Source organism: Antedon mediterranea, chromosome 3 (assembly GCF_964355755.1).
Source record: "Antedon mediterranea chromosome 3, ecAntMedi1.1, whole genome shotgun sequence".
In the NCBI taxonomy this organism is placed as follows: domain Eukaryota; kingdom Metazoa; phylum Echinodermata; class Crinoidea; order Comatulida; family Antedonidae; genus Antedon; species Antedon mediterranea.
The window spans coordinates 19414072-19438280 of record NC_092672.1 but is presented as its reverse complement, the minus strand read 5'-3'; the positions used below and the strand labels follow the sequence as shown (position 1 = coordinate 19438280).

The 24209-nt window shown below is 31.6% G+C and overlaps 2 protein-coding genes across 2 annotated transcripts in view; both read right to left on the bottom strand.

Moving 5' to 3' along the window:
- LOC140045020 (uncharacterized) overlaps nucleotides 1–24209 on the bottom strand; it is a 164110-nt gene that overhangs the window by 78403 nt on the left and 61498 nt on the right. The gene's annotated exons all lie outside the window — the stretch shown is intronic.
- LOC140044117 (uncharacterized) lies at nucleotides 141–23650 on the bottom strand. The gene is made up of 19 exons (XM_072088598.1): nucleotides 23500–23650; nucleotides 23037–23072; nucleotides 21131–21685; nucleotides 19590–19752; nucleotides 18838–18941; nucleotides 14581–14784; nucleotides 13384–13592; nucleotides 12827–12916; nucleotides 12337–12495; nucleotides 11966–12211; nucleotides 11347–11541; nucleotides 10947–11111; nucleotides 10582–10857; nucleotides 9702–9797; nucleotides 9124–9397; nucleotides 4307–4861; nucleotides 4101–4145; nucleotides 3538–3582; nucleotides 141–2966 (listed from the first exon to the last, which is right to left on the bottom strand). Exons 1-18 carry the CDS (start codon nucleotides 23648–23650, stop codon nucleotides 3551–3553), a joined length of 3555 nt encoding a protein of 1184 aa, XP_071944699.1. The 3' UTR covers nucleotides 141–2966; nucleotides 3538–3550.

Sequence of the window (24209 nt, the reverse complement as noted above, 5' to 3'; positions counted from 1 at the left end):
AACATTTATTTCTTTCATTCATATTTGAGTAAAACATTATAATTTCTGATATTTGATATATAAATTTTTTTTTTTAGAGATATAATACAGTAAATCATAATGTTTAAAAAAAAAGATGATTAAGTTATTTATATAAAAAAATGAATGAATGACTTAATGACAAGTAAAAATACAAGTGTGTAAATATACATTATTTCAACCAATCATTGTCAATATTGTCAGTTATCAGATGTGATTATTTGTGAGTTTTCATAATGATAACAGGCCTCAATTTTTGCATAATATATCTTGTAAATGGTGGATACCTATAACATTTACAAATTGCAAATTAATTTATATTTCAACTTTTTACAATTTTTTTTTAAACATTGTTTTATAACTGTAAAACTATCAATTAATTTCTTGGTTTCCATTGCTTCTTACAATTTATTGTATTTTTGTTATATAATTATGTCATACAAAACCATGATAAAACATAAACAAAATCTATTCACAATATATAATTTGTTTCACTTTAATTTACAAAAATAAAGTATTTTATCCTTATTTATTGATAGCAATCAAATTTACAAATATACAAAAAAAACATGAAATAAACAAAAAAGTAAATACAAAAATAAGACTTGAGATAATAGGAGGAAAGTAACTTGAGTTACATAATAATCAAATCAAATATGTAAAATACAAATATATCTATTGTAACATGTAGTTGAGTGTACTTTGGTTCCAAACTATATGACCCATGTGATCCAAGACAAACATATACTGACAAGATGGGAAATTCTAAAATCTTGATGCATAAATATACAATATAAATGTGTAGCCCTACAAAACTGTAAATACAAAAAAAATCTGCACGAAAAAAAATATATGAGTGTAGGATATAGTAAACAAATATACTTTGCCTTGACAGTTTCTGGTTAAAACTATGGGCAGACTTACCTCTAAAGAAGTACTATTCACTAATGCTATTACTATTTGGAAGCACTGATCAACCCATCGTTTTAAATAGAAACTTAAGTAGGCAACCAAAGTGTATTTGTTTTTATATTATGAATCAAACATTTTATTTAAATGTTTAAAACCAAAGGTATTTTATCTGTCACTTCCACCTTGAATCAAATGTCAAAAGGCTCTAGGCTATTTAAGAATGTGGCACTTAGATTTTGGCAGCTGAGTAAAACAGATGGCGCACTCTACAGGTTGGTTCAACTACAAAAAAAGCTGGATGTGCAGTAGTAGTCATGTGACGTCATTTATTATTTGTTAAACAATAATCTAAAATATATTTAATTATATTTTAGATTATTGTTTAACAAATAGTTGTTTAACAATAGTAAATGGTTCAGCGATGTTTTCTAACAAAATACTCCCATACCAATGGTTGAAACAATTCTCCAAAATAATACCCCCCGGCCCCCATGGTGGGGAATTAAATTTCAACTGGCTCTCTTTATGAAAAAAAACCTGAGCCAACTTCCCTTGCAAATAACTTTATACAAATAAGTGGACAGATCCGGCCATAAGATAATTCAATACTGAAGTTGACAGCATATTCACGAAACCACCAAAATTATCCTATTCCAATGGTTGAGCAGATTTAACTTCTATTTATGGAATATCCAATGTGAATGGTTTATCAAAATCCTATAAAATCCTCCGAGTGTTATGCCTACTATTATTATTATTGTAAATCAAGAAAGTCTAAAATAAATTACTTATGTCTTGCAGAAGGATTAGAACATAAGATAAGATCTAACTTGGGTCACTGAGGTGGGACCCCTACAATTAACATATTCAGACTAGGTGGGTACTAGAACATAAGATAAGATCTAACTTGGGTCACTGAGGTGGGACCCCTACAATTAACACATTCAGACTAGGTGGGTACTAGAACATAAGATAAGATCTAACTTGGGTCACTGAGGTGGGACCCCTACATTTAACACATTCAGACTTGGTGATACTATAACATCCTACGGATCCTAACACACATACCTAACGAAGTAAAGTCCTATTTCTATCCTAGTGTAACATTAGGATAACGTATCTCAACGTATCGGTTTCTATTCTAGTTAGTCTTTTTCTAGCCTAGAATAACGGCTTGAAACGTATCTCTTAATTTCTATTTTAGGGAACACCCTAACATATCGATTTTCAACGAATCACTGATAGCAAAGCCTGTACTAATTCAAATATTTCACTAGCGTGATAACAGAGTACGGCACTTAGCTTCGTTATCTTTGTTTTTTCCACTTTTTCAGTTCGTTTCTTGTTGATGTACACACACAACGGTGTTAAAAGAAATGATGACAATCTGAGGTAGGTGTGTCTCAGTAGAGTGCAATGTTGAATGAACTATACCATTACCGGGTGGAGTTATTTTATGTTGAAGTTCTTCTTGTAATATTTTCCTCTCTTCGGAGAGAGAGAGGGGCTATCCAGGTAAGCAGTGGCATAACCCAGGTTCCAACGCTGGAGGTCTTGGATGTTTTAAGCCTTTTTTGGCATATTTTGAAGCCCATATTTCCTCTGGGCACTGCTAAGGGGCCCCCACAAGCTCCAAGTTCCAACACAGTATGCCTCGTTTTTAGCTTTTTTTTTCGGCATATTCGAATGCCCGTTTTCCTCTCTAAGCACTGCTAAGGGGCCCCTGGGTTTAGCCAGTGAGCGTTCATAGGCGTTACGCCACTGCAGGTATGCTGCACTCATGGACTACCAACACCACTGTTGGTTTGTGTTGTCTAACTTGGGTCATTGAGGGAATGGAAATATCAATTATCTAAAATCATCAATGCATAACTTCATTAATCATTTTCTTTTCATCAAGTTTCTTAATGGATTCATTCATCTTGTCTCCTACTCTTGATGATGAGCTCGCTGATTACCATTTTCATCTTGTTTAGAATTCTTTGGGAATGTTCATCACACCATCCAGATACTGTTGTTTTTGCTGGCTGATAATTCTACAACAAAGTAAATACAAATTTCTATGTTTTTGGTTTTATATATAAATTTATGATAAATTTGAAAAATATAAGAAATAGAAATTTTTTTAAAAAATAAATTACCATAACAATAATTCAATTTTTAAATTCGCTATGATATTTATTGCTGGCCTAGGTACTTAAACTTGTGCGCTCGCATTGTGCGGCTGTACGATCGCATCACGCCGCTAGCTTAGGCATGCCTGGAAGAGCCATAGAATCTAAGACCACTGCGTTGATAGTCTTAGGCTTATACTCATATTGCAATGGTCTTAAATTTAAAACCATGGTTGCCAAGGGTTTCATCTTGGGCTTAAGTCTAAGACTAGGCTTAAGACCTTTATTGCAATCCGCCCCTGATATTTTCGCCCATGAGTTAGATATATATATATACCATACTGTAAACAGTCTAGAAAATGCCTCAATACTATCAAATAACAACTGTAACTCACAATTAATAAATATTAATGTGAACTAGGAATTACAATTCTGCATTAAAAGTCTAAAAAAGTAGAATTTTAGGACCCAACTTTATTGAAATAAAACATACTTTCTGCATTGCTTTATGGTCCAGCTTCACTTCTTGATCGTTTACCTATAAAAAAAGTATTTTAAGACAGTAGCTAAAATATCCATGTTGATGAATACTATTACTATATAACATTTTATTTAAACTTCCAAGAGACATTCTGAATTAATCAACAACATAAAATATTGAGATTTAACTTGTTATTTTGTATTTTTCATATTTTGTGTTACTTTTTGGCAACTTTATAGAACCAAACTGTAATCAAAGTTGCAAAATGGCATTAAAATCTTTCACTAAAGTACCATAGATTAGGTTAAAAAATATCAATTTGCGTGCGATGCATGCTGGTATGTATGGCAGGCCACTTACATTATTAGAAACAACTTATTTTTCTCATCTATACCGTTTAAAGACGAAAACATTATATAGGCCAATATAGTATTTATTTTTACATAAAATGCAGTTTGTGACCTTATTAGATCGAAAAAACGTATACAAAGCTATTAAATAAGTACAATACTCAAAGTGAATTTGTAACACAATTTTCACTTTTTGTTAAAGTGAAAAAAAAATAAAAAACATACTTTCTGTATTACTTGATGGTCCAGCTTCACTTCTTGATTGTTCATCTATAAAGAAAGTATTTCAGGACAGTAATTACAATATCCATGTTGATGAATATAACATTATAAAAACCTTTTATCATAATTGTTTTCCCTAAAACCATTATACTACAAACACATGTTATTTCTGCTGAATTTGTGAATGAGCTTATACTGCTTTGTTTTACCTTTTAGTGTTGTCAATGCCTCCACTTCTTTCATCATCTTTCTTTCTGTAAGCAGTTTAATGAATTTTTCCATCTCCTTTCCTTCTGCAAGTGTGCCTTTCATTTCCAATTTCAAGATTAACCAAAACGAATCTGTGTCTTCGTTGACCTCCTTAATGCCTTTAAGGCGGCCAATAGTTACCATGTTCTCTGTATTCAAGTGCTGACCAAATGCTATCAATTTTCTTCGATGCTCAGAAAAATGTTTGAATGGAATGAATTTGAAGTTTGGTAATTTTACAATTTTTGCAATCACGTCTTGAACTCCCTGAAGTCCGCATATATTAGTAGCTTCAACGAGGATACCAATGTCTGCCGGTTTGAGAAGTCCAGGACCCTCAAGTAGACCAAGCAGATGATATGGTGTATTTTCACTCTCTATTTTTTTCAAAGTAATGGTTGTATCACGATACGTGAACTCGCTAAGTAACACTCTCAGCATGTGAATGTTTCCATGTTTCTTCCACCAAGTAGATACATCAGTGAGCAGTTCATTGTAATCGTCATCATTCAATTCTGATAATAGTAATAATACAAGTTATTAATAATAATATCATTATGTGTTAAAGAGTCAAAACTGTACCATATAATATGTGGATTTATTGATTTAATATTCTAATTTCTTTTTTGTTATGTATATAGTATGTCCTTATTTTTTTTGCTGAGGATTGATATTTGACATTTATTTATTTGTTCTTTCTTTAAACTGAAATATACTTTAAATTCAAATTGAAGTGGTTCAGTGAATACAACATATAGTAACAAATATAAAAATTAAAAAGAAAAAGGCGGATAATAATTCAAACTGAAACTAGAAACATTGGATGAGTTGAACAAAATACAAAATCAACTAAACTGGCATTGAGGTTGGTTCATTTGGTGTAGCTGGAGTAACATCAGCATCAGTAGTAGCAACTATAGTAATATAAATAATAGCGAATGGAAAGCTGAAACATAGTAACTATTCCTAAAGTCAATCCCCAAGTCAATCGAATCCGACCTCTGACCAATATCTTTAACCTCAGTGCAAAAATCACCAAAAGTATTATTTGTGAAATGCTATTTAATCTACAGATACAGATACAGATAACTTTTATTGTCCAAATAAACTGGAAATTGCATTTGCTCACTTAAAAATATCGTATAAAAATATCGTATAAAAATAAAGTATAAAATGTAGAATAACAATATAAAAAATACACAATGATTAAAAAAGTACATCATAAAATTACAGCTCAAAAATATTTAAGTTAAAAATACAGATCATTACAAAACGGTTTAAAAAGTGTCTTATATTTCATTATTAATTATTATATTATATTATTTATTATTGTTATCAAAATTATTGTAGTTACCTCTTAAAGTCATCGTTAAATTTTTTAATCCCAGCTGGGAGAAACGAATTTGAGTATCGACCCGTCCGCGCCAACACCGGCCTCAGTCTACCACTTCTACCAATGTGGCAGCGAAGAAGATCCGAATGAAGGGGGTGGCTTTCCTCCTCCATGACCGCCTGTAAACCATTTTTCAATCGTTCTCCGTAGTGACAATCGTAGACTGAGTCCGCTGTCAGCGCCGACGAGCCAATCACTCTTAATGCCCTTTCTAACACTTTACATATGCGGCCCTTATCTCCTTTGTTTATGTTCCCACCCCAGCCTAATAGGCAATAATCCCAGATTGAAAAAAATAACAGATGAATAAAACATAGTAAGTATCTCTTCCCTTACCCTAAAAACGTTCATTTTCCTCAAACAGTACAGTCTAGTATTTAATTTTTTAATTAGTTGATCTACATGCTCTCCCCATGATAAATTATTGTCATACGTTACCCCAAGATACTTATATGTTTTAACGATTTCTACCTCATGTCCTTTAATCTGGACAGGCTCAATTTCCCTTCTTTTTTTACGGCGGAAATCTATTCGCATTTCTTTGGTTTTTGCTACATTAAGTTCCAGGAAATTTTCATCACAGTATTTCGTAAACCTAACTATTTCAGATTTGAAATTTGTATCGTCATCCTCTTTTATTAAACCTATCATAGCAGAATCATCTGCAAATTTAATTACTGGACAGTCCGGGAATCTAGGTTGGAAATCTGACGTATACAATGTGAACAAAAACGGTGCAAGTACAGTACCTTGTGGTGCTCCCGTATTTGTCCGAATAATGTCCGATCTGACATTTTGATTTAGCCTAACAAACTGGAGACGTCCAACGAGGAAGTTAAAAACGAACGAAATTAGTAAATTGGGGATATTCATGCCGAACAACTTATTAATTAAAATGTGTGGTTGGATGGTATCTTGGTACTACTGTACTACCACGCATTATTGGTATATCTCTTTTCATGTTTACCACATTGTATGCATGATAATTATATGTTATTTCTCGTTTCATTCCTTTTATTGATGTCAAACCGTGTTGTGTAGTTTGCCGTGATTTGGTTTTCTTCTTTTTTTTTATTTATCTATCACCCTACTACTTCACTGAGCTCTTAACATGCTTTTCATCCTTCTTTTAATTCACTGTGGGTTACTGTTTGTGTTATAATGATCAATGGTATTTGCATAGAAATATACTGCCTGTATTGAGTGGACAGATTAATTGATTCACAAACTAATTTGTTTCGTGAAAGGTGTGTCCGAAGGGTGGTGTCCCCAGGGGAAATGGGTTAGAGCTGTTCTCTTTATCATCTTTATCAATGACTTAAGGGTGAATCCATTGTTAAATATATGGACGACACTACAGTATCTGAACAGTTATCTAGCAAATGCAAAAGTTCAATTAAGTCTGTATATGAAGACATATGTACTGTAACCGGTCTTCCATAAATAAACAGTGAACGTTAATGAAAAGAAAACGCTTATCAGTTGCAAACGTACACAATCTCAACCCCCTTCAGCTAACTGGTGTGGATATTAAACGTGTTAAACAAGCAAAACTATGACCTATGATGGAATAGTCTTGATTTTTGTTTCTAAATGTTTTTAGGCCTATAAAACTTTCTGGAGACATTTATATTTTGTTTATATTTCAAAATATAATATGTCCAACCCCCCAGGACCTAGCAACTCTATTTTTCAAAATGTTCTTAGCTTCACCCCAACCATGGCCAGAATCCAAAAACATTTAACCATGAGCACAGGCCAATCACAGAAAAGCTCAGCTTACGATGACATCATACCACAAAGCGTGGTTTTGTAGTCGAGTCTAGAATGTTTACAAAATGTGTTCAAAATGAAGATAAATGGACTTTATGTTGCTTTTTCTCTTAAAGATTCGAATAATAAAGGCCTGATATCAATGGAAAAAAAAAACATTTTTTTAGCGTATTTCTCTGACAATAAAAAACATATGGCACTTGGAACTGTAGGCCTATTATCCTGGCGTAGGAGGACCACGGCCGTTTTATGCTGTATGTATGCGCCAGATGATGATTGGTTTGATGTAGACCCAATGGAAATATTTGATCTGATGGAATGATAGAAGCACGTTTGAAGTTAATTATTCGTTATTTTTATTAAGGTGCTGTACGTGTATACGTAAATGTGTCAATAATTTAATTTTTTTTTAAAGTGGGGAAGAGTGCACTTTATTATTAAATTTATTTATAACTGCTAGTTAAATATTATATTGCTATACTAAGAATGACTGGTTTTTGGTTTTAGGTATAGTAACAATAACATAAAATAAATAGTTTATAATTTTAGACCACATATTATTGATCGATTACCGGTATATGTTTGCATTTTATAAGTATTATTTAAGTCTCTCCTACTGTACCTGATATTAAAGGACGTGCATAGTCTGTCCTATCCACTTGTGGCGGTGGTCGTGGTATATTTTTATTTTTATTTTATTTCATACTCATCCAACAGCGATTAACCCGCCAATTACAGGATGGATAAACTATTTAATAATTTCACAAGACAAACATATACACAAGATGCTCTACATAAACAAAGACTTATTATTAAGTCTTTGGGAGTGGAGTTGTAAATTGTCATGAGAAAAAAACCCTGACATATGACAGGACTTGAACCCAGGACCCTTAGATTGGTAGCCAAGCATCATAACCACCAAGCCACAGCTCCACTCCTAAATATTTGAGGATGTAGATGGCGCATCTAAAATTACAAAATATAGTAATACTCTAATTTATTTATTTGTTGACCATTCATCTTTCTGGTCCAGTGTACAAAACAGAAAATGTTGATAACAAGAAAAACTTAATAGCGAAACTGAAATATATACAAGCAATTTGGGGAGTTTTTCAAATTTATTTTCCTCATTTGTATTCATAGTGTCCATGAGTCATAATCAATAAAAAACTGTCATTACATTTTTAAATCATGGACTTTTGATACATCTACATCCTTAACAAGATTGCTGCATTCAATTCAATTTTTACATTTTGTTCTACTTTTCAAGTTATGTTCTCCCCATCGAAGTGGAAAAGGCCTATGTTGGTTTAAGCTAGCACTTATAGACTACCAACACAACTATGTGTATTTTATCTATTTTAATCACTTAATTTTTGTTGTTTTGCTGTTGTTAATTTATTTTATTTGTATAGTTGCCAAAGTAAAGTCAAATTTATTTCCTGTTTAAATAATTAAAAATCTTGAAGCAACAAGTGTATTAAACATTCTATTTAAAAGAACTGTGACAAACAAAATACATGAAAACGTTCATGAGTAGAAAAACTTTTATTCGGAATTGAAACCCCACCAATATAATTTTATAAATACAAAATCAACAAATATGTTTACCTTTTGTTAGTTCATCACCAAACAATTTACGGTAAGGTCTCACATCCATTTTCCTGTCATCACAAGGTAAATAATCTTTGTCAAACTTGCTAATCACATGCATATGAGCATTGGTGTTTGGACTAGATGCACAAGGAATGCACATCCTCACTTTACGAACTTGTGTATTTTGAAAGTTTGGACTACATTCACAAGGGATGCACATTCTTACTTTAAGACCCCGTGCACCACTCTGACTGAACACTTTCAATTCCTTTTGGAGGAAACAAAGTACCTAATAGTATATAATATATAGAATATTAAAATTAATTTAAAAATTGTATTGCATGTAGAATCAACAGTCCCGAGTATCAGCTGAAGCGAAATAATCAAATCCAGAACATCGTGAAATAAAATCATTTATGCAATATTCAGAATGGAAACTGATTATGATCAAAATAAATTTTTAAGTATAGTACTATATTTTTCTTTAGTGAACAAAATCTATATAAAAAATCAATCAAAATACCTATACCAACTTTGTAAATAAAGTATATATATATGATGTTGTTTAGTCACTTTCATATCTACTAGCCTACCTTCTTACAGGCTTCAGGTAGTGGCTTGATTTCATCTTCTGTAAGCTGCTGTTCTAAAGGACTATCATTGAAGCTCTTTGTTCTTACTATTGTTGTCTGAAATATTTAAAAAAATAAACAATTTATTTATTTTTAGTCATTCACAATAAAAATACTATCTTCTTTGGGACCCTTGATACAATAGTATAAAACATGATACAATTTTAAAATGCAAAAACAATTCCTAAAAGTTACCTTTGAAAATATTTATTACAATTTTCAGGGGTGGGTAGCCAGATTCCAAAAAAGCTCTGCCAATCACAGGAAAGCTCAGCTTTGATCGATGAAATCACACCACAAAATGGTGGTTTTGTAGTGTGATTTCATCGATCAAAGCTGAGCTTTCCTGTGATTGGCAGAGCTTTTTTGGAATCTGGCTATTTGATGGTTGGACGCAAATACCCACAGTGGAACTCGTGTGGACCAATTAAGTCACATGGTCTCTCTGGACTGATCAAGTGGTAAATTTAATGCAAACAAAAGAATGACATCAGCATGGGTTTTTTTATGGGCAAACCTCCGTAATCTACAGTGTGTTTCATCAATGATCGGATGAGCTGAAGCATCAATTTTTTTTTTAATTCAAAACCAAACTGGCTCCTGTAGGATTACGTTGCGCAACAAATGTTTCTTTCAAAAGTACATCTGGTATTTATGTATTTTTTTTTTTAAACATCATATTATAGTAGCAATTTTACACAAAATTGTCAGCATTTACACAACACTAAATCACAAAATTCATATTTCCTGCAAAATATTTTTAGTTTGCGAAGTAATTTTATTGTAAATTTGGGTAAATTTATTATTGCATTAAAAATAGGGTACTAATTGTAAAATTTACCTGTAACATACGGCATTGTTTAATGGTAGTAACATATAGAATGACTAGGTGATCAGCATCAATGTTCAATTCTACATGCTCATAGGATAGAACAGGTTCTTTATCTTCCATTTGAAATTTCTCAATAAACTTTGTTGCAGCACGTTGGAAAAGATCATCTGGAAGATAGCTACCAAAATCATGAAATAGAGAAACTGCACGCTTTTTTTCAAATCCAGGTGGTGGTGAGGCATGTGGTTTCAAACGTGACAGAACGTAGAAAATTTTTTCATTATTCTGTGTAAACAAAAAATAATTTAATAAGTAGATCAGTAGGCTATATATAGGCTAGAAAATTGAAATATTAATGAAATTAGTATCAATACCTTTGAATTTATTTGTTCACACACTAATCCAAACTTTTGCATGAGAGACGCAAAGAATGATAATATCTCATCAGAATCACAGAACTTCTCCCACAGATGTTTTAGCAATCCACCTTTTAAAATGCCTTGGTCCAGCATCCTCCAAGCTGGTCTCATAGCTGGTACCTATTATTTTACAAAAATAGAATACAATTAAAATCAAATTTTAATTTATTAATTCAGAGTAACATTGGTAGGCCTATAGTTGAAAAAAAGTATTGATCTTTGAGTTCATATGATTGGGTACCTGTAAGTTTAGTGAAGTTATTTTCTATCAAAAGTTATTTTTAATTAAATTTAGAAGCCAGTAATATTATGTTGCTGCACAGTATGCAAAACATCATTTTTGTTAATTACTAACCATATCGTCATGGTCTATTACAGTGATGATTGTTTTAAACATGTCAACTAGTCGCATCAAATCTACAACTATTATATCTCTTAGATCCTTGTCATCTGGATAGTAGAGGATCACGCCAATGTCATGTAAATACTCAAGCAACTCTTTGTGACCGTCTGTTACTTTACAGATTTTTTTAAGTACTTCATCTTGGATCTGTTCAAAAATAGATATGAACATACGTAAAACAATTATAATGAAAAGTTTATTAATATACTTTCATAAATTTTCAAATAATATGACAATGTAACAGTACAATAAATACCTACTATAAAGAGATTTAACTTTATATATAAAGTACATCTATTAGTGAAAATGGTAGTTGACTGAAAGCTTCACTACAAGTAATTGTTTTATTCAGACCCGTATTAACTAGGATTTTACACCAATTACAATGTAAACTGAAAATAACATGGTGGTATACTGAAAATTGAGATCTGACTAATAGAACAATAGAACAAATACTGTAAACCTTATTTTTGCGAATTTTTCTTTATAAAAGAAATTGCCACATTTTTAATATGGTAATTCATTAATTGTTTACATTGAACGCTATTTTCTATTAATTCTTGCACCTAACCTCAAAAGTTGGTAAATAGATGTGCTTCTTTTTCAAGATTTGGATTTCCTGCTGGACTTGCAACCATTTTATTGGCAAAGTGCGGATCATTTTCTTTGATAAATCCAGTATTTGTTTCATGATGGCAGAAGCATTGCTTTGTTTAAATGGTACACTGTTTTCAATGGTAAAAATAGTTGAACACACCATAGTTTCATATGGTTTGTCTTTTAGGGCTTCCCAAATTTTAGATTTTATTTCTTTAACCTGAAAAAAAGAGACACTTAATCACTGTTTAAAGCTATTATTATCCAACAACATGGCACCATCTTCCATTCCATCAAAAAATGATTATTACAAAAGAGTCATTTCTCTACAGTCTTTCAACTCACCTTTTGATTATTTAGACCATTTAAATGTGTACCTATCAATAATACAGGAGGACAAGGCTGACCATTTATCTTTGCATCAGGTCTACTGTTTGTGTATATGGAACGAATCCAAGAAAGAATGAACTCCAGATTTGTCATTCTGTGGTCATACTTTTCACCCTAAATTTTATAAGTACATATGATAACAAAAAATGTTTGTAGAACACTCAATTTTAATTTCTTTGATCATGTATAATACTGTATACAACAATTGAAAAAAATGTAATTGTTCAATCTATTGTTATTCATTTATTGAGTAATGCAGGAAAAGAATGTTTCTTTATTAATGTAGTTTTGTGTTAAATTGTCTATGGATAAGATGTGAGAAGCTAATTGATAAGTCTTAAAACTTTAAGATGTGTTCAGAGCAGAGGTATACATTTTTCACTATAAAGTAATCACAATATAGGAATTGAAAATAGTGTTTAAAAACTAATAAAAGTGAGCTTACAGTTGTTGGATCCAAAACTTTAGCTGGGGCATCAAGATCATCACAAAGGTTGAATACTATGCATACAACAGCAAAAGATACCATGAAGATCTATGAGATCAATAAAACAGTGACATTCAATGAATGGTAAATATATCAAAATGCTTGATTATCAATAACATTTAAATTTAGAATTGTATAGGGTTTTTGTTTCATAGTGTTTTAATTTTTAGATTTAAAATATCATGTCTAAACATAGCTATTTTACCATAGTACTAGAATTCTTATGAATAACATTTAAAGTTTGTTTTGTTACTATATTAGTGTTGGCCTTTCCTAACTTTGTTAGTCTTATATTAGAGGAGGAAGACCTGTGCAGGCAGAACTAAATTGTTAGGCCTTTTCTCACAGAAATATATGTTGGGAATATATATAAACTAATACCATGCTGGTCTGACATTCTGTCGGAGTGGGTAATGCAGGCATCGGGTAAAATATTCAATATATATATATTCCCTGCATTTTGCTTCCATGTCTGTGAGAAAAGGGCTTCATGTAATGAAATGTAACTACTTTACCCGCTGCATCACATGATAAATTGGTTGTCCTCCGAAATCCCAGATATTCATCACAAACTTGTCGCTAGTCACATTGTCATTACTTCCTTGTTTCTGAAACTCAATCTCTATTAATTCTTCTTCTCTTTTTGAAGGAATCTTTGTCTCGTCATCACTTCCGTCTTTCTGAAATGTTTCTTGTTCTATATTTTTGGTTGTTTGTAATTTAACTAAATTAAAAATTGTAAAATATTGTATTAGTTGACAAATAAAATATCAATATCATGTTTCTGTATGTAATTTCTATAGGACTTTTTTTAGGATAATTTTTTATAGGATTCTGATTATTTTATAAATGGTAATTAAAATTAATAATTATTGTAGAAAAGTACATTGTCAGACAATTTAATTTTTAAAAATGAAAGTGAAAATAACGAAGGATCTACAGAATATCAACGTTTCTGATGATTTCAGGTCCTGAGTTTGCTTTTCTAATGATTCTACTTGGCTTTTCGTTTCCTGATTGACAAGAAGACTCGTCATAGTGACTTTTCAATTGCCATATATCTTGAAAGAAAACCTTGTCAATTATTAAGAGGAGAATTTGGCACATGCCTCTAAAGATGTTCCTCTTTCATTGAGTTTGTTTGAGAATAATAACAAATATAGTTTCTGGTTAAAACATGAGCAGAAAATAGTAGGTCTAGTTATTTCGAGACGCAGAGGCCCATAGTTTTAAAAAACAAAAAATTGAAAGAGGCAAAGTATATTTGTTTTGAATTATGGATCAAACATTCGAAGACACTAACTGTTTTAAAGTAAACTTCTATTCAATTTAACCACCTCTTCCATCTTTTTATTTTATCGGTTATTTTTATTTATGACATGAATACAGAAAAAGTTTACATGATCGACAATAAAGCAGCTAGAATCATATTAAGGATTTATACTAGAAGAATAAATTATTCTTGTCACGTATAAGATCCTTTTAAAACTAAAATAATATAGTTAACTAAGTAAACATATAAAGAAAAAGAGACAATAAATCAAATATCGAATAAATGAAAAAAAGTAATAAAAATAAATCGAATAGCCCAGGCCACAAGTCAGCCCATGTAAAATCCAGTGCTTAGTTTTGGTAGAGCAGACAGTGAAATGGTGTGAAATGTAATAATAATACGCCCTGCACTTGAAATTCCTATTATCATTTTTTATTACCCTCGTCCATTTTGCTTTCTTCTGTTATAGTTGATTGTGCTGGATTTTCTTTTGACTGTTCTTCTATTCTGTCTTCTTTCACATGCTTCATGGGAGCATTTTCATAATTGCCAGAAGCCTGTTTTGTAGATGCTGTTGCATTTTGTTTTCCTTTCACTTGTTTCACCACTTCTCTAGCAATTGCTTTCTCATACATTTCAGAAGCTTTAAAAAAAGTGTAATTTGTTTTTGTATATTATTGTTGTTGTGCTTGTACACTATGAATATGTTAATTATTTATTGAAATGTTAAAAAGGAAGAAACACACATTTAATTGATTCATTTGCCATGCCAGCTCAGGAGTCGCAAAAGCAGGAAACCCGCTGTCGCCTGAAGGACGTGCGGCTCCCTAACAACAAACCAACAAATGCAATATAGTACAAAGCTTTCAAAACAAAAAATACATCACACACATTTGAATAATGAATATATCCATGATATTACAGAATAAATCCAGTTCTGTGTTATAAATAAATAATTTAGGTAAAAAGAAGCAAGTTATCAATTTATTTCAAATTTGTTTGAATTAAAGTAGTAATCAAGAAATTGTATGTAAAACAAATTATATGAATAACATCCATAAAACAAGACAATACAACTACATAATCAGATTAAATAAATAAATATTAAACAAGAATCATACATAAAACAACACAGGATTTAACATGGGGTTTTTAAAGCAATAAAAGAGAAAAAAAATTACTTTTTAATCACAGTGGATTGATTTGAATATTAGCCACTTGTATGAACTAATTTTCAAAGTTTTCAAGCGCCTTATCTATGTTATGTTCTATGATTGTCATCCAGTTTTATTTTATTAATTTATTTTTATTTATTTAAACTAGATGGTACGCTCGCTTCGCTCGCGTACCATCTAGGTCGTGCCCACAGATGGTTCTCGAATACATAATAATTTCAGCGTTAAAAAACTGGCGATTTCAAATGTACGTACCGCAGGACAATAATACATGTCGGTTACAGGAACGAATAAAATAGACACTGTGATTTATGTACTCAACTAAAATTAGCACCCTGGGAATTACTTCCGAAAGAGAAACTTGTCACAAAATGAGACCAATTGTTTAAGTCAAATTTAAACAAACTTAATTTGTGTTTTGTATGTAACATTAGGGTTGAGGGATGGGGAGAGGATGGGTGCAAAGAGGAACACTTTTTAAATATATTCTTTATCCATTTAGTAACGAAATATTAATTGTTTTCATGTTTTACAAATAATATACCACTACACACAGTAAAACATTGCGATTTAATACTTTGTTGAAACTATCACCGTCATAGTCGATTGAAATAGTACAGTACATGTAACGATACATCACTACAACGTGTATATGTTTATATAATGTAAAACAATTTGTGAAAACCACCTCTATTCGGGGAAAATCATAAATTCGATTTAATCGTCAATAAATATTTAATTATCTAACTCAACTTAATTAGTAGGCCTAATGGTTTTCAATTGTTTCTTAGAGCCAATTCATACTTAAGTTGGTTCCTACCCTACCCACCAAAGTTGTTCTGCGTTTAGGGCATGTGATGTACCGTAGGCCTATCCTCTACTGGTTTTACAACGCTACTCATGCCAGTGAGGGAAGGGTGATGATGTGGGTGGTTTAACTGCAATAATAAAGATGTGTACATAATATACGGCGAGTGAAAACGCTAGCTCATAATATCCGTTAAAAAAAAATTATATCCAACCTCTGCAGCACAGATTGAAAAAAAAATGGATCGAATTTCTGTTATGAGTATACAGTACTTGCCTTTACGACGCCTGAGGGAATAGACGCTGGTGGAACAGAGATTGGAATGTTCCATTCATCGCAAATCAATACATTTGTATAAACGTATATATATTAAATCTATCAAAATAGTATTTTTTAAAGAAAATCGGCCTGTCTTCAACATTATGATGCTGTACTCGAGCTGTTCCACCGGTTTTCAGACATTAAAAACAATTATTGTAGGAGGAGATAGGAAAATGCGAAGCATCCTCGCATTATTGTCTGCGGGTATTTTTCAAGACGGACATCCATTAAAAAAAACACCCCTATTTGAAGCAAATCGTTGAACCTAAATTCGTTTTAATCGTCAATAACTAATTATCGAACTCAATTTAATTAGTAAACAGGGTTACATCAGGTGGTTAAAATCAGTACCAAAAGTACGAACCAACTTTATATACCATTGAGAAAACATTCTAGAAATAACGCGCGATTTACCGAATTTTGCCCTTACGTAAATTTACTTTGAAGCACTCGCTTTGCTCGCGTACCATCAGGTCGTGCCCACAGATGGTTCTCGAATATACAGTAATTTCAGCGTAACATAACTGGCGATTTCAAATGTACGTACCGCAGGACTATAATACATTGTCGTTTACAGAAACGAATAAATAGACACGATGATTTATGTAGTCAACTAAAATTAGCACCCTGGGAATTACTTCCGAAGGAGAAACTTATCACAAAATGAGTCCAAATTTTTTATTTGGACTCATTTAAAGAAACCCAATTTGTGTTTTGTATGTAACATTAGGGTTGAGGGATGGGAAAGCGGATAGGTACAAAGAGGAACATTTTTTCAATATATTCTTTATCCACTCAGTAACGAAATATTTTTTTCATGTTGTATAGGCCTATATTCTATAAATAATATACCTCTAAATACAGTAAAACATTTGCGATTTAATACTTTGTTAAACTGTCACTGTCATAATCGATTGAAATATTAAAGTACATGTCACGATACACTACTACAACGTTTATATTATTGGTAATTATTAATTAATACAAACGTTGAGAAGGAACAGTCAGTATAAAGTTTATTTGTATATAATAATGTGTTTATATATCTAACTGTAGAGCCTGTCCACAATGTCAGTAATAAAGTTTATTTGTATATATTTTTATATTACATCTAATCTAATCTATAATAGGTATTTACAGTATTGTCAAAGTTTTGCAAGTTTATTCTCAAAGGGCCCATATATTTACCTACCGTATGTGTTAAACCAAGGGCTCATAAATTTACCTACTTGTGTTAAACCAAACTTTGGCAGACTGAGAGATTGGGATGTTCCATTCATCGCAAATCAATACATTTGTATAATCGTATATTAAATCTATCAAAATAGTATTTTTTAAAGAAAATCGGCCTGTCTTCAACATCATGATGGTGTACTCTAGCTGTTCAACCGGTTTTCAGCTATTAAAAACAATTATCGTAGGAGGAGATAGGAAAATGCGAAGCCTCCTCGCATTTTTGTGGCGGGTATTTTTCAAGATGGACATCCATTAGACAGTGTATACCACGATCGGAAAACACCCCTATTTGGGGCAAATCTTTGAACCTAAATTCGTTTTAATCGTCAATAACTAATTATCTAACTTAATTTAATTAGTAAACAGGGTTACATCAGGTGGTTAAAATCAGTACCGAAAGTACGAACCAACTGTATATACCATCGAGTAAACATTCTAGAAGTAAGGCGCGATTTACCGAATTTTGCCCTTACGTAAATTTATATATAGATTTGTCTACAAACTTATTTTGGCCTCCTTCTGCACTCTCGTATTTTTCTACTCTTGTAATTTTTTCCTTAGCTATAAATTGTAAATGTGTGTACAGAAAAGCAGTTTAGATTTAGTTTAAAATTTAGTTTCATCAAAGTTTTTGTAGTTTTTACTTGTTTTATATCTATGGTTATTAACATTTTCCTTTTGTTTACCATTACAGCATAAATAATAGAATAATCACTGATTATGCAATACACTGGCCTGCTTACCCTTTTCTGTATTTGTGACATATATATGAAGGTTAATGTATTTTTTTAAATCTTGTAAAATTAGTTATTAGAGAGCTTTCGCTATCTCGATCGGGAACGAGCCGCCGAGAAAGTAAGGGTTTTTTGTGTATGACGTCATTAGTTTATGTGAAATTTTAATTAACTAATGCTCGTAGCCCGAGATACAGGAGCTGGTTCTCGTTCCCGATCCGAGATAGCGAAAGCTCTCTATTATATTTTATAAATAATGAGTTTACTGAAGCCAGAAAAATATGGGTTTGTCACAAAAAAAATATTTGCATACTTGTGTCAATAAATGTTGGTTGGTTTTGACAGTATACTTGGAATTATATGTACTACAAACAATTTTTTTAACATCTATGAACCATTATTTCACGCATCTTAATACTTACATGTGTCTGGTAGTTCTTCTTTCAATGTTGTTTCATCGACATCATCTTGAGTGCACACCGTTGTTGTTGCTATAGCGTCAGTTATGTCATGATTTGGATTGAAACTATAAAAGAAATGTTGATTATAAAATTAAATATCGAATGTCAAAAATGACAAGAAAAAATGCTTTCTTGGTAGAGAATACTGTATTTGTTTATACTACGTCATATTATATTAGTTAAGTCCACAAAATATGTTTTTTTTGTAGAAAAGGCAAAATTACATTAAATTGGTATTTATGAATTCTTGGTATCAATGTCCGATGACTTAATGTGTTTTACACTCTTTCGTCAATCAATTTCACACTTCAGAAAAATGTTTGTATATTAATAGGAAATGTGGTAAAATGCGATGGTAATGAAATGGTATTTTTATATTTTCAGTGTTTGTAATGTTCACAATTCAGTTCATTAGTGGAAAAAACTCTGGTTTTCAGATGGAGGCACACACATATTTAGTGACATGATCCTTTATTTTTCTGGCAGCTATTGAAGATGTTAAGTTGTTTATAATTTTGTAAAGTGTATCTTACATATAATGTAAATAATAATAACCTTTAAACAATATTGTAACATGAAACTAAAAGAAAGTGCAAATACTTCTTTTGAGAAGTGTATTTTATTGTTACTTTATTTGAAAATCACTTTTAATTGTAATTGTATGTGTGTGCTATCTTTTAATTTGACTTGACAGTTTTAATAGATTTGCTTACCTTTTCTTTAGCAAAGCATTGATAGTAGAAGTTTTTCCTACTCCTTCAAGACCTACAAAAATAACTCTGCCTTGTTTAACTTCAGTTTTCCCTTCTTTCAGAGCTTCATTGAATGCTCTAACTGCTTCTGGTCCTCGAGCCTGTATCTCCACAGGAGTTAAGTCTTGAAAATAAAACTTATTAAAATTAGTACACAATCAATGTAATTTACCAAATGGGGCATTCCACAGTATTTGGTCCGTGGGTTGAACAATTGTATTTACTTATTTTATTAAATAACATTTTTTTTATTTTTCTGATATATAGTTTCTAAGTTATTGAATATTAAATATGAAAAAACCATATTTCACGGATAGGACATTTTAAAATTCTATTTATTTCATAAACTATGCATCTTATTACTGTTTTATCAACAGATATAATTACTTTATGTCTCAATAATACATAATTCAAGTATTTAATTAAAATGTTGTTGTTTATTAATTCCATACATGCATTTCAAATTCATAAATGTCCATGACGTTTTAGGCGGTTTTTTTACATTTATTTTAATGATGCCAAAAATCTTGATATTTCATTTTCTCCTGAGGTCTATCATTAGATTATTAACACAATTTTTGAAAATTTTATATTTTGATGAAAATATATTCAAAAACATTTCAGGACATTTTTGTTACGGACGAGATATTCAGTATCACTTAAATCCTTATTATTTCACAAACCATGAATCTTTTGAACATTTTTTTGCCAGATATAGTTATTCTTTGTCCCTATTGTACATGGTAAAGCATTTTATAAGACATATCGTGTTTATTAAATTTCCTATATGCATTTAAAAATTCATAATTGTCTCGTCCACGGCATTTTAATAGTAGTTTTATTTTGACTACGTTTTTCCTCACTTTTCCTCAATTATTGAAGTAATGGCTAGAATCTAAGACCACAGCGTTGATATTCATTTTGTGTTACTTTTTGGTAACTTTATAGAACAAAACTGTAATACAAGTTGCAAAATGGCATTGAAATCATTCACTAGAGCGTTAAAATTATAGATTAGGTTAAAAAATATCAAATTGCGTGCGATGCATGCAGGTATGCATGGCAGGCCTTTTAAATTATCAGAATCGACTTATTTATTTATATCGTTTAATAAAGACGAAACATTATAGACCCTAGTATTTTTACATATAATGCAGTTTGTGACCTTATTAGATCTTTAAAACGCATATGAATGCTATTAAATAAGTACAATACTCAAAGTGAATTTGTAACACAATGTTGACTTACAGATTGCAGTAACAGAATATTCACTTTAAAAAAAAAAAATTAAAAAACATACTTTCTGTATTGCTTGATGGTGCAGCTTCACTTCTTGATTGTTCACTTCCTAATTTTAGTACAGTATTACAACATCCGTTTTGATGAATATAAAATTATATTTTTTATCAATAATATAATTTGTTTCCCTAAAACCATTCTACTACAGACCTATATATCAAGTTATTTCTGCTGTATTTATGAATGAGCTTATACTGCTTTACCTTTTAATGTTGTCAATGCCTCCACTTCTTTCGTCATCTTCATATCTGTAAGTAGTTTAATGAATTTGTCCATCTTCTCTCCTTCTGCAAGTGTGCCTTTCATTTCCAATTTTAAGATTAATAAAAACGGATCTGTGTCTTCGTTGACCTCCTTAATGCCTTTAAGGCGGCCAATAGTTACCATGTTCTCTGGATTCAATTGCTGACCAAACGCTATCAATTTTCTTCGATGCTCTGAAAAATGTTTGAATGGAATGCATTTGAAGTTTGGTAATTTCACAATTTTCGCAATCACGTCTTGCACCCCTTGAAGTCCGCATATATTAGTAGCTTCAATGAGGATCCCAATGTCTGCCGGTTTGAGAAGTCCAGGACCCTTAAGTAAACTAATCAGATCATAGGGTATATTTTCATCCTCTATTCTTTTCAAAGTAATGGTTGTATCACGATTCGTGAACTCGCTAAGTAACACTTTCAGCATGTCAATGTTTCCATGTTTCTTCCACCAGTCTGATACCTCTACAAGCAGTTCATTGTAATCATCCTCTTTCAATTCTAATAATAGTAATAATATGATTCATTAATGATAATAATAATATCATTACGTGTTAAAGAGTCAAAACTGTACCATATAATAATAATTTATTGATTTTCTATTTATTCTGCTATTCTATTAAGGAATTTGACCTTATTGATTAAAAAGTATTTTAACAAAATAGGGAAAAGTGACAACCGACTAAACTACTATCAAAAGTTAAGACTGAAAGAGCAAAGAAATTCACCACCAATGTGGATGACCGAAAAACATGCGCATCATCCACAGTTCATAACTCTTCTAAGAGAGTTTAAAGCCTTAGAATTCTTCAGTTTCACTGACTCTTCTAAGACAGTAAGAGAGTTTAAAGCCTTAGAATTCTCCAGTTTCACTGACGCCAGTGTTCGAGTGCGGAGCTCAGTGCCATACCTTTGCTTAACATGTCTGTGAAGTTGGGTACTAGTTCCTAGTTCCTTATTCAAATTCAATTAAAGGGACAGTCACAAATAATATAAAAAAAAACAGATTTTAATTTGTAATAACTGTCTAATTGAGTTGTTATTGCATCAACTTGTTGTTGCAATACGGCGAATAAGTATTACTGGCTTTTACGAACGTTATAACACTTGACCTACTTAATTTTTTCAGAATATTTTGGTATGAATCGATCACCCTTGACCTACTCTACCATTTGCCACCCCAGTTCCGCGAACTTGTTTGCGTCTACGCCCTCTACGGCGAATAAGTAACTGGCTTTACGAACGTTATAACACTTGACCTACTTAATTTTTTCAAAATATTTTGGTATGAATCGATCACCCTTGACCTACTCTACCATTTGCCACCCCAGTTCCGCGAACTTGTTTGCGTCTACGCCCTCTACGGCGAATAAGTAACTGGCTTTTACGAACGTTATGATCTACTTAATTTTTTCAAAATATTTAGGTATGGATCGATCACACTTAACCTACTTTATCATTTGCCACCGCAGTTCCGCGAACTTTTTTGCGTCTACGCCCTCTACGGTGAATAAGTAACTGGCTTTACGAACGTTATAACACTTGACCTACTTAATCTTTTCAAAATATGTTGATATGAATCGATCACCCTTGACCTACTCTACCATTTGCCACCCCAGTTCCGCGAACCTTTTTGCGTCTACGCCCTCTACGACGAATAAGTAACTGGCTTTTACGAACGTTATAACACTTGACCTACTTATTTTTTTCAGAATATTTTGGTATGAATCGATCACCCTTGACCTACTCTATCATTTGCCACCCCAGTTCCGCAAATTTTTTAAATCCTTTTTTTATAGATTTGGAAACAATAGCCCTATTGTGGGGCATTGAAATTGAAGAATATTCATACCTGACGATGTCATTTCGATGTAAGGTAAAGGTCCACCTAAACAAGTAAAATGAATGTGTATATTAGCTTTTTAGTGCAGAATTACAGATTGCAAATAATGTAGGATATAAAGGACAAACATATAAATTACCTTTGGGACCAACATATAGATATTTATAACAGAGTAGCACACGAAATGGAAGACAGGATAAAATGCACAACTGAAACCATATTACATGAAGTACCGTACGCCTTGTGCTAGATAACAAACCTAACGCTGTGAGTCTCAACAGTACTACTGTACCAACAGTAGTTGAGATGAGCCGCTATTTGAATCAATCTACTTTTTTTTTTTATAAATCATATTTTTTAATTTGTTTGATTATATGACTGACTACAAATACTACAGGATAAAAAGTGATCAATAATTCTATTTTTAGAAGTTCATGCTTTTATTTGAGGCACAATGTGTTTTTTAACTTACCATTCAAAATTGCAAGTATTTCTGTTTTTTTCTGTTCATTGTATTTATTGCGCACATTTTCATTATAGATATCAGATGCAGACTTTCCATTCTGACAATCAAAGTGTTTGTGATTTAAAATAACAATATTAGCAATTATAGTTATAAGCATAATTAGTTCTGATAAATCCCTCAACTACTCTTTTAAAAAAAATGTAAAAATTCAGCTTAATTTCATAATTTGCAAGAACATACTAAACCAAAAGATAAGCCAAACTAAATAATACTAATAGGTAAAATAACCCTGGCCATTAAAAAAAATCAAATTATGACAGACTAAATAAATATATTTCATAATAGTTATGCAAATTCTAGATATTTCAAAGGTCAATGACTTTACTATTGGCCATATCTTGGAAAAAATATGCCACTGGACTAAATCTACTTCCACTCAGTGCGATTTTATGCATTAATATCACTAAAACCATTTTCCACGATATTTTTCCCAGGGTGCCGGACAAGTTAATCCAAAGCACGATGTGAAATCAGCTGAAATGAAATATTTATGGGGTTTTTGGGCCAAAATCATTTCATAAGCCAAATAATAACCACACATGCCATTAGATTTAAACTAATTAAATACATGCTCTGAAAGAATTTGAACAAAATAAATCATTTTTGGTCTAAATCATGTAGCTTACTAATAGTCCAAAAGTAACCTGCAACTGAAA